This window comes from Microtus ochrogaster, linkage group LG8 (genome assembly GCF_000317375.1).
Source record: "Microtus ochrogaster isolate Prairie Vole_2 linkage group LG8, MicOch1.0, whole genome shotgun sequence".
NCBI lineage: Eukaryota > Metazoa > Chordata > Mammalia > Rodentia > Cricetidae > Microtus > Microtus ochrogaster.
The window spans coordinates 15,534,707-15,543,960 of NC_022033.1; the positions used below are offsets into that span (position 1 = coordinate 15,534,707).

The window sequence follows — 9,254 nt, forward strand, 5'->3', positions numbered from 1 at the left end:
AAAAAAAAAAAAAGAAAGTGTTTCTAAGCTGAGCATGGTGGTATATGCGTATAATTCCAGCTCTGTGGAAGCAGAGGCAAAGTTGGCCTGAGATGCAAGGTGAGTTCCAGACCAGCCTGGGCTTACAGAAACAGAAGATGTCACAAACAAACAAACAAACATCAGAATCAGAATGTCTCTAAGCTGGGTGAGGTGGCACATGCCTGTAACTCAAGATCTGCAAATCAGAGCCAGGAAAACTGTAAATCAGAGGCTAGCTAGAGCTAAAGACTAAGACCTTGTCCCAAAAAAATAAAGACACCTCACTAAACCAGATGGGATGGTAAATGCCTTATAATCTCAGTACTTGGCTGAGGCAGGAAAATCGTTCATTTGAGGCCAACCTAGGTTGTATAGTGTGATTCTGACTCAAAAAAAAAAAAAAAAAAAAAAGGTCCAGGAATGGTGGTACGTGTCTTTAATCCCAGTACCAGGGAAGCAAAGGCAGATGGATCTCTGAATTGGAGGCCAGTCTGATGTTATGTGTAGCAAGTTTCAGGCCAGCCCAGAGCTACACAGTGAGCCCTGTTTCAAAACAAAACAGAAAATCATCCTTAAAAGCCAAAATAAATTTTGAAAGAAAATGGTCAGGGAGGACGAGAGGAAGAGAAAGCAAGTGAGAAGGCAGACAGAGCCCCTGGAGTTGGCATCCTGGCACGTCTGTTCTGAACTGCACTCATTCTGAGACCCTGCCAAGCCCATATGTCACTATAGCAGTTCAGCATAGCATCAGTTTCTTACACCCAATTTAAAAGTGAGTAAGGGCCTAAATTTCTCCAAAGAAAATATATAAATGGACAATAAATTCATAAAAGAGACATCACGTATCACTTACTAGTCATTAGGAAAACACAAATCCAAACAACGGGAGACATCCCACAGGATGGCTAAGATGGAAAAACAGAGTCACCAAGTGTTGAGGACAGGGATAAGCTAGAACCCTGCACATTCTGTTGGGGATGCAAGATTACAGTACAGTCACTTTGGAAAACAGCCTAGTAATATATCCAGATGACAAACGCAGAGCTATTATGTGAAAGAAATTTTCACTCCTAGGTATAAGCCCAATATAAACGAAGCATATGTCTACAAAAAGCTTGTACAATAATTCAGATAAGAGAATATAACAGCCCCAAATAGAAGCGATCTGCCCATCAACTGATGAATAATCACTGGTGTGGGAGGTCCTTTTGTCTATATGTTGCTTTTATTGGTTAATGAATAAAGAAACTGCTTTGGCCTATAGCATGGGAGGGGGAAGGCAGAGTCAGGGAGAAGCCATGGAGCCACCAGAGATAGATGCTAGAAACTTTAGCCGGTAAGCCACAGCCACATGGTGATACACAAATTAATAGAAATGGGTTAAGTTCATATGTAAGAGTTAGCCAATAAGAAGCTAGAGCTAATGGGCCAAACAGTGATTTAATTAATACAGTTTCTGTGTGATTATTGTGGGGCTAAGCTAGCCAGGTGGCTGGAAACTAATGAGTGGCTCCCTCCAACAAATCACAGTCCCGATGTTATTCAGGAAAAGGGAATACAGTCCCCATGGATATTAAAATATTGCTAGACCTTGATACCACTGTACTAAGGAGAAAGAAGACAACCACAAAGTTCAACATGCATGATGCTATTTGAATAAAATGGTCCAAACAGGCAAATCTATATATGCAGAAGGCAAACTGCTGGTAATCTGGGGGATAAAGGTGGTTTGTGGGGATGACCACTGATGGGCACAATTCACCCACTGAACAGGCATTCCATACCAGGATAAACATACAAGACACAGTGATTAATAACCTCAGCCCCAGGCTGGCAGGATGACTCAGCATGTAAAGGCACTCGCTGCCAAGTCTGATGACCAATCATTGACCCCCAGGAACCATGCGGTGGAAGGAGAGACCTGAGTCCAGAAAATTGCCATCTGTCCGCCAACAGACTCTGAGGCACATGTGCCTCCCCCAAATAGATAAATGCAATAAAACTATAAATAAACAAATAAATTCAGATCCTGGGTTGATATAATTTAAGTGTTGGGGACGGAAGATATAAAATGGCTACATAAATGATTACCAGTGGTAAGCTCTGCTTAAATCCAGTTGCAGCTGTCACCTGTGACTACAGAAATACTAACAATGGGCCTGAGGGCTGAAGCCAACTATGAAGGATTCTTCCTTAGAACCAGAAGATCAAACAGGAAGGTCAGGCTAATGACCAGAGTGGGCTTGCCAATACCACCAAAGGGAAGTAATACTACACAACTCCTCAGGTCTTCAGATACCGAGCCCAGACTTCCCAGGAGGGCCTCCTCGCAGCTGAATGATGCAAGATAAACAGCCCCAAGAATAAACATATAGCCATGCACAAACCACAAGTGGCCACTCGGTCACTTTCAGACACACTAACCTGTGCTCACATGTACCATATGCAACCACAACCACGAGCCACACTTTCAGTCTCAAACCTCTGGAAGTATATAAATACTTCACATAAACAACCGCACACAGGCCGCCATACCCAGCTGGCCTCGGCTCCACTCTTCGCCCTCTGGGGTGCTGGTGGTAGGCTGACTCTCTGGATCTTTTCCTTCTTGCTTCTGTAGAAAGAAAGACTAATTCCAGCTTCCTGTCCTCATGGGTCAGGATGTAAGTTCAGCCTCTAGTCCCTGGCCCCTGCCTGGCTCTCTGGTCCAATGTTATGCCCGAAATTGGAAGAGTTTCCTGCAGGGTATATGCTGGAACTCTGCTCCTGAAGTCAATTTGTTGCTTGGGTTTGCACCACTGGGGGGGGGGGGGGGGAGTATAGATTCGTATGAGTACCCTTGTCACACAGCCTGACTACAATTCTCATTCCCAGATGGGGAAACTGAGTACATGAATATCTGCTCTGTGCTGATTTTACCTGCTCAAGAGACTCTGCATCTACAGCTTCAGTCCTGTTTCCAGACCTCTCATTTAGGTACTAGACTCTAAAGATTTCATTTTCTACTGCCACGCATCCACTTTAGGTGCCATTGCCCTTGTGTGTTGTAACCCTAACACCAGTTCATGATGGGAGCCATAGAAAATTAGGAGAGTGATCTGTAGGTCAGGAGTAGTCAGGAGGTGGAGGCAGAAAGATAGGGGTTCAAGGCCAGTCACATCTACAGGGTAAGTCCAAATTCAGCCTGGGCTATATACTAAGTCCCTCCCTCCCTCCCTCTCGTCTGCCCCCTTTCCCTCCTTCCCTCCCTTTAATTAGGTTTAATACCTGATTCAAAATGGAACCAGAAGATATGGGAGCAGGCACAACAGGATCTCCAACCCCTCCCCCATTTAGGACTGGCAAGATTACAAGGCTGATGCTCCAGCTTTGCATTTCTCTCCCCGCCCCTCTTTTTACCATGGCCTCTGTTTCTGACTCCTCTGATGGGCTCTGGTACTCCCTATGTTTCCTCTTCTTCATGGGCTTCAGGAGCTCGGAAGTGACAGCACAGCCCGAGTTCTCTACTATGACTGACCTACAAAAGGAACGTTCTCATTAGAGAAAAAAACAAAACCAAAAAAGCAAAACAACAATAAATAATAATAATACAACCAAAACACTATAAATTCAGTAGAATTCACAGTATTCACATTCTCCTAAGCCTGAAGTCGGAAAGATACCTCAAGGGCTAAAAACCAGGGCAAGAAAGGCTGTAATTCCTCGTTCTTACCGCTTCTGGAAAGGCAGAGGGCAGTGGTCATCTGAAGAACCAAGGTCTGGAGCAGTGCTTTGTTGAGGCCCAAAAGTCTGGTACTCACCGGAGCTCGCGTCTTCTGGGGGTTCCTGAGAGGTGTCTTCTTGAGGGTCCTGGCGGACATCTGTGGAAACCGGCTGGGCCTTAGTCTTCTCACCCTGGACTGCCACATGCAGGCTCCGTTCACATCCCTACAGCCCATCTTCTACTGGACAGCATCCTTCAGCCTTCTCCACTTAGGACTGCCTCCCTTCACATTCCCATCCAAGAGTCTTCAGGGAGCTCAAGGGTCACCCACCCACACACTGCCTCCGGAAGCAGGATCCTACCAGGGTACTGGGTGCCCGTATCACCTCCTGTAGAGCCACCTTCATGTCCGACCAGGCTTTCTCGCTGCCGTTCCGGGCTTGGCGGTCGCTGTACTCCCATCATGTTCAATGGCGCATATTCGCTTATTCGGAACTGGGAATACAGAAAAATTTGAGGATCGTGACTAACTACTACATCAGCTCTCCACTCACCTTGGGTCACCCACACTTTATGTTTGCTCTGCCAATGAACACTTCTGGGGGTCTATAGACTCCGCTCACTCCGCCCCAACCACGCCCCCACATATGGTTCTGTTCCTGGAGATTACTCACTCTAAGCCACGCCCACCAGCCTCAGCTTTTCCGCCTCAAGCCCCGCCTTCAAGCCCACAGGCCCCGCCCCACAGCTGCCAATCCTCCTGGGCACTGACCCGTAGGCCACTCCCAGCTGAAGGTGTGCAAACTCCTGTCCAATCCAGGAGCCTGACTGTGCTATTGGTCCCTGGCCCGGTGCTTAGCTGTGGCAGAATGGTGGCAGTAACTGGTTCGCTGTTAGTCACTCGCTCCAGGGCACCCACATGGGCTGGCTCCCGGGGATAGGACACCACTGAAGCCGGGCTGGGCAGACTAAGGGTAGTTGCGTTGGCTGGAAACAGATACGCAGATAAGACAGAGCACAGATGAGTCTGGTTACCCTTTCTCCTCCCATGCATGTGTATACAGGTGAAAAGCAGGTATAGAAGAGTGAAAAGTGGCCAGGTGAGGTAGCACACGCCTTTAATCCCTGCACTCAGGAGTCAGAGGCCAGCCTGATCTACAAGGCAAGTTCCAGGACAGCCAGGGCTACACAGAGAAACCCTGTCTCAAATCAAACCAAAAAACAAAACAGTAACAAAAGGAGTGAAAGTGTCATCCTTGCCCCCGTCCACATCCTCTTGAGCAAGTACGGGACCTCCAGACCACTGACCTTGACTTACTAGGAATAATAAAGGCAGTTGCAGGCAGGTGAGGACGGGGACCTGCGCTGTCTCTGGCCATCAGGTGCACACTGACCTCCCCTGTGGAAGACCCCTTCAGTGTCCTTAGCACCTCCATTTCCGTGTGTCCCTCCATCCAGATGAGTCTACAAATCAAACACAGTCACCAGGATGATGAGGATGGGGAGGGAAGGGAATCTTTGGAGGAGAAACCGGTCACCTTCAAGTCAGCAACTTGCTGAGAAAGGTCTCATCTCCAAGAGGAGTATAGTGGTCTTTTTGTTTGTTTGTTTGTTTGTGTTTGAGACAGGGTTTCTCTGTGTAGCATCCAGAACTGAAGTGTTTTAGGATACTAGCATCAGGTCTGACTCCTGCCTTTACCAGGTTATTGATAGAACTCTGTCCAGGCCCTGCATCCTCCCCTGCTCATTATTTGTGAGGATGGGCATAATGGCACATGTGAGGGTACCACGCATGCTGTGTGTACAGAAATGGCGTACAGGAAGCATGATTCAGGCCAAGGTTCTGTTTTTGTCAGTGGCACAGCCCAGGCTAAGTCCAAATCACTTCTTTCTTGATCCCCCACTTCCATTCCCCGTCTTTGAGAACTCAGAGTCTTCAGGACTACATGCTACTCTATCCAAACAGGGTCAGTCCTTGTGGAAGGTGACATCTTTCCTGATCTTGTTCTTTTGTGTGTCCCTGTGCACCACTCCCTCTAACCCCAGACACAGCCATGTATGGTTAGCCATAGATTAATTACAGAGAGCCATAACGCCTAGGCTGCAGCCTCTGTTGAACAAATGCATGTTCCTGAATAGCAAAAGAGTAGCATATGAAAACCCAGTCAGTACAAGGTCCAGAAGCTGGGGGTTTAGCTTATTGCAAAGCACTGCACTAGTATGCATGAATCCTGAGTTCAAATCCAGCACAGGGGTTGGGGGACAGAGAAGAGAAAGGAAGGGGGGTAGGGGAGGAGAGGGGAGAAGAGAAGAATGGTATTCCACAGCATGGTTACTACTCAGCTGCTCCTTAGCCATGGCTTCAGGCATAGATGGTAAGGAAGAATTTTGAGGCTGAGCCCAGGACGGAGTCTTGAGTTAGACTCTCAGCTTCGCCACATTCACTTGGTACCCGTGACTCCAGATAAGCAGCTTTCCCACTCTGAGCCTCGGTTTTCTTTTCTTTTTGTTGTTGTTGTTTTGTTTTTTTGTTGTTGTTTGTCGTTTTTCAAGACAAGATTTCTCTGTATAAAAGCCCAGACTGTCCTGGAACTCACTCTGTAGACCAGGTTGGCTTCGAACTCACAGAGATCTGCCTGCCTCTGCCTTCCAAGTGTTGGGATTAAATATGTGTTCCACCACTGCAGGGCAAGCCTTAGTTTTCTTAACAGTAAAGTAAAATGAAGGTGACAATGGCACCTACCTGAAGGGGCTTTGGTGAATGCTGGCTGTGAAGTACTGATACCAGCAGGCTTTCGACAGACAGCAATCCTCTCCCTTTAGACAGAAACTCCAGGGAGTTGGGCAGCTTCTAGCCAATACCATGGGCACTGCCTACTTGCAAGTCAAGTTGCAATGGCTGCTGTCGTGTGCCCACCCTCCCTTTCTCTCTTGTTGTTCTTGTGTATTCATTTATCTCCAAGAGTTTCCTCCCTAAAATGGAATATATTACAGATATCTATCATTAGAAGTATAAAACCATGGTATAAACTGGTAGATAGGGTCAGATATGTGACCTGATTAACTAAAGAAGCATTCAAGCCAAACAAGATGAGATTTTAAAACTTGAGTTTATAAAGATCCAGTATCTCCCAAATTTCAATTCCAATTCATTTTGCTTTTTACAGCTTAAGTGTTTATATCACTTAGAAATATTAGCCTTATGTGTACAGTTGGTTTTGCTACACTGTGTGCATGTAGTACCTGCTGCGGCCAGAAGAGGGCTTCTGATCCTCCTGAAACTGGAGCTCCAGATGGTTGTCAGAGACCATGGGGTTGCTGGGAATTGAACCTGGGTCCTCTGCAAGAGCAACAGGTGTTCTTAACCCTGAGCCATTTCTTCTGCCTCTGTGTCACTTATAGTTATTTTAAACAGAATAAAACTCTTATTTAAAATACTGACGATTATGAAGAGAGGCTGCTTATTCAAAGAAGTCTTAAAAAAAAAAAAAAAAAACAGTCCCCCCTGGCAGGTGTGTCAGAGAAGCAGCTGAAGATGGTCTTTCTGACAAGACTTTGCTGTCTGGTCTCAGCACGTCCCGGAGAGCCAGTGAAGTGCCAACACTGCTCTATGCTTTGGGGACAGTGGTGCTCCTGAGACACAGGGTTCTCATGAGCCTTCTACTTTAAGGGATGAGGCTGCAGCTGGAGACACATTTGAAAGCTGTTGCACACAGATGGTGTTTAAGACATAGAAGGGAATGCAGAGAAAAGAGGAAGCCTTGGCGCACCAAATCAATTGCAGGGTGGGAGGGCAGAGGAGATCCAGTGCCGGTGAGAAAAGCTTGCAGCGAGCTGGGAGGGGAGTCAAAAGAAGCCCTTTCTGGGGACTAATGGAGACAACTGTCAGCTATCAGCTCAGGGGAACTCTCGTTCAAATGTTCTCTCCCTAAGACAGCAATAGATGCTCAGTTGACTGAGGCCCATCAAAGCCCCATCCCTTTACCTTCATTTGAGGCATCTCTTCAGGGCCATCTCAAGTTTAGGGATTCCTGCTCCCCAGGCTGAAGCTCTGTTGAGACTGTATCAGTATTTCACCATCTCTGTTCCATCTTGCTGGCTTCACAGGGCTACGCCCATAAACCTACACTTAAATCTGTGTTTCCAGGAAATCCTACTTAAAACGAGAGTAGTTGCACATAGCAAGTGCTCAATAAACAATTTTTGAACGTATTCATTCTGTCTGTCAGGCTTTCCACACACACTCCACCCAGAGCCCTTTGATGTCTTGTATACAGCAGACACCCAATAAATGCCCTGGTGGTTAGGTGTTGGAAAGAAAAGAGATAGTTCTGGAGGCACACAGAAAACTTGGAGGGGCTTCCCCTGGCTCGTCTCTGCCGAAGCTAATGTAGACGCTAGCGAGTGGAATGCGCTGTTGGAGTGTCCAAGCACACCCACCACCCGCCTCCCCCGACTAACGCAGACAGTTGCAGGCGGGGCGGTCACTGATCCATTTGCTCTGCAGAAGGGTTACTTTTTTAAACGCCAAAATGGCGGAATTCTTTAGGTTTTTTTTTTTCCCCCGCTTATAGCCATTTTTTTTTTTAAATCCAGTTTTCTGTTAAAAAATATTGAAAATCAGTGACAGAGGAAAGTTTGCCAAATGGCCTATGGAAACCCGAACTCGCCCTCCACACCCTCTCATTAATGGAAACTCTTAATTGATTGCATCTCTTTGCAAGGCCGAATCTCTGCCCTCCCCGCGTCTCTGGATGCCGACAGCAGTGCCGGTGGGCTCGCTCGCCCCGGCATCCCGCAGCCCCCAAAGGGAGTGCCCAGCCCTGGTACTGCAGAGCCACCTCCCCAGCCCGCGGCCAGTGCGCCAGGAACTGAGAAAGTACCTGGGGCGGGGCCCTCAGGACACCTGCACTCGTCACGCCGGCCGGGACCGGGGTGTGACGTACCGGGAGCCCCCAGCCCGAGTCCACCGACCCGTGCTTACCTGCAAGGCTAGCGGGTGCAGCCCGCGCCAAGTGACCGAGGGCGCCCGATGTGGCGCGCGCCTGCGCACACAGGGGGGCGGGTCCGTTCCCTGCAGAGCGCGGCGTGGAGCTGCTTAAGCCGCCTGGTCTGAGCGGCCGTGGACCCAAGTTGCAGCTTTTGCTTTTTGTCGGAGCTCTGGGGGTGCAGGCTTAATTGCCTCTTCCCCACAGGACCCGTTCGTTTCTCGGGAGAAGTGGGTGGAGATTCTTACAGTATTCTGGGAACCACGGAGCAGGGAGCGGCAGCCAGCCTGATGGACCTCCAGCTGAGTGATCTGTACCAGGCAAGGCGCACCCCTGTATACACCTGGGTCCCCCATTTGGAGAAGGGGATTTCAGGATTTTCGGAAAACTCTCCTAGGATGGGTGAAGAGCACGCACACCCAGATGAAGGAAGCTTGGCACCACGCGGCGTCTGGCCTTGAGCTTGCCTGGCATGAAGGACCCTAGCTGTGCCAGCCTTTGGGTGACCTACTGCCACTGACTGATGACGTGACCTGGGAACA

The 9,254-nt window shown here is 48.3% G+C and overlaps 1 protein-coding gene and 1 long non-coding RNA gene across 2 annotated transcripts in view; both read right to left on the reverse strand.

The window, feature by feature from the left end:
* L3mbtl1 (L3MBTL1, histone methyl-lysine binding protein) overlaps nucleotides 1-7,001 on the reverse strand; it is a 25,541-nt gene extending 18,540 nt beyond the window's left edge. Inside the window, exons 1-8 of the mRNA XM_005362977.2 lie at nucleotides 6,968-7,001; nucleotides 6,468-6,697; nucleotides 5,043-5,188; nucleotides 4,497-4,711; nucleotides 4,087-4,219; nucleotides 3,734-3,881; nucleotides 3,421-3,538; nucleotides 2,557-2,635 (exon numbers count right to left, since the gene is read on the reverse strand). Of these exons, the coding sequence (XP_005363034.2) occupies nucleotides 2,557-2,635; nucleotides 3,421-3,538; nucleotides 3,734-3,881; nucleotides 4,087-4,219; nucleotides 4,497-4,711; nucleotides 5,043-5,188; nucleotides 6,468-6,589 (961 nt within the window). The 5' untranslated portion in view covers nucleotides 6,590-6,697; nucleotides 6,968-7,001. The remainder of the gene's footprint in view (nucleotides 1-2,556; nucleotides 2,636-3,420; nucleotides 3,539-3,733; nucleotides 3,882-4,086; nucleotides 4,220-4,496; nucleotides 4,712-5,042; nucleotides 5,189-6,467; nucleotides 6,698-6,967) is intronic.
* A 32-nt stretch (nucleotides 7,002-7,033) lies between these two features.
* Nucleotides 7,034-8,753, reverse strand: LOC113457847. Its single transcript, XR_003378336.1, has 3 exons — nucleotides 8,709-8,753; nucleotides 7,710-7,877; nucleotides 7,034-7,064 (listed from the first exon to the last, which is right to left on the reverse strand). It is a non-coding gene; the product is annotated as an uncharacterized LOC113457847 (long non-coding RNA).
* Nucleotides 8,754-9,254: the final 501 nt, after the last annotated feature.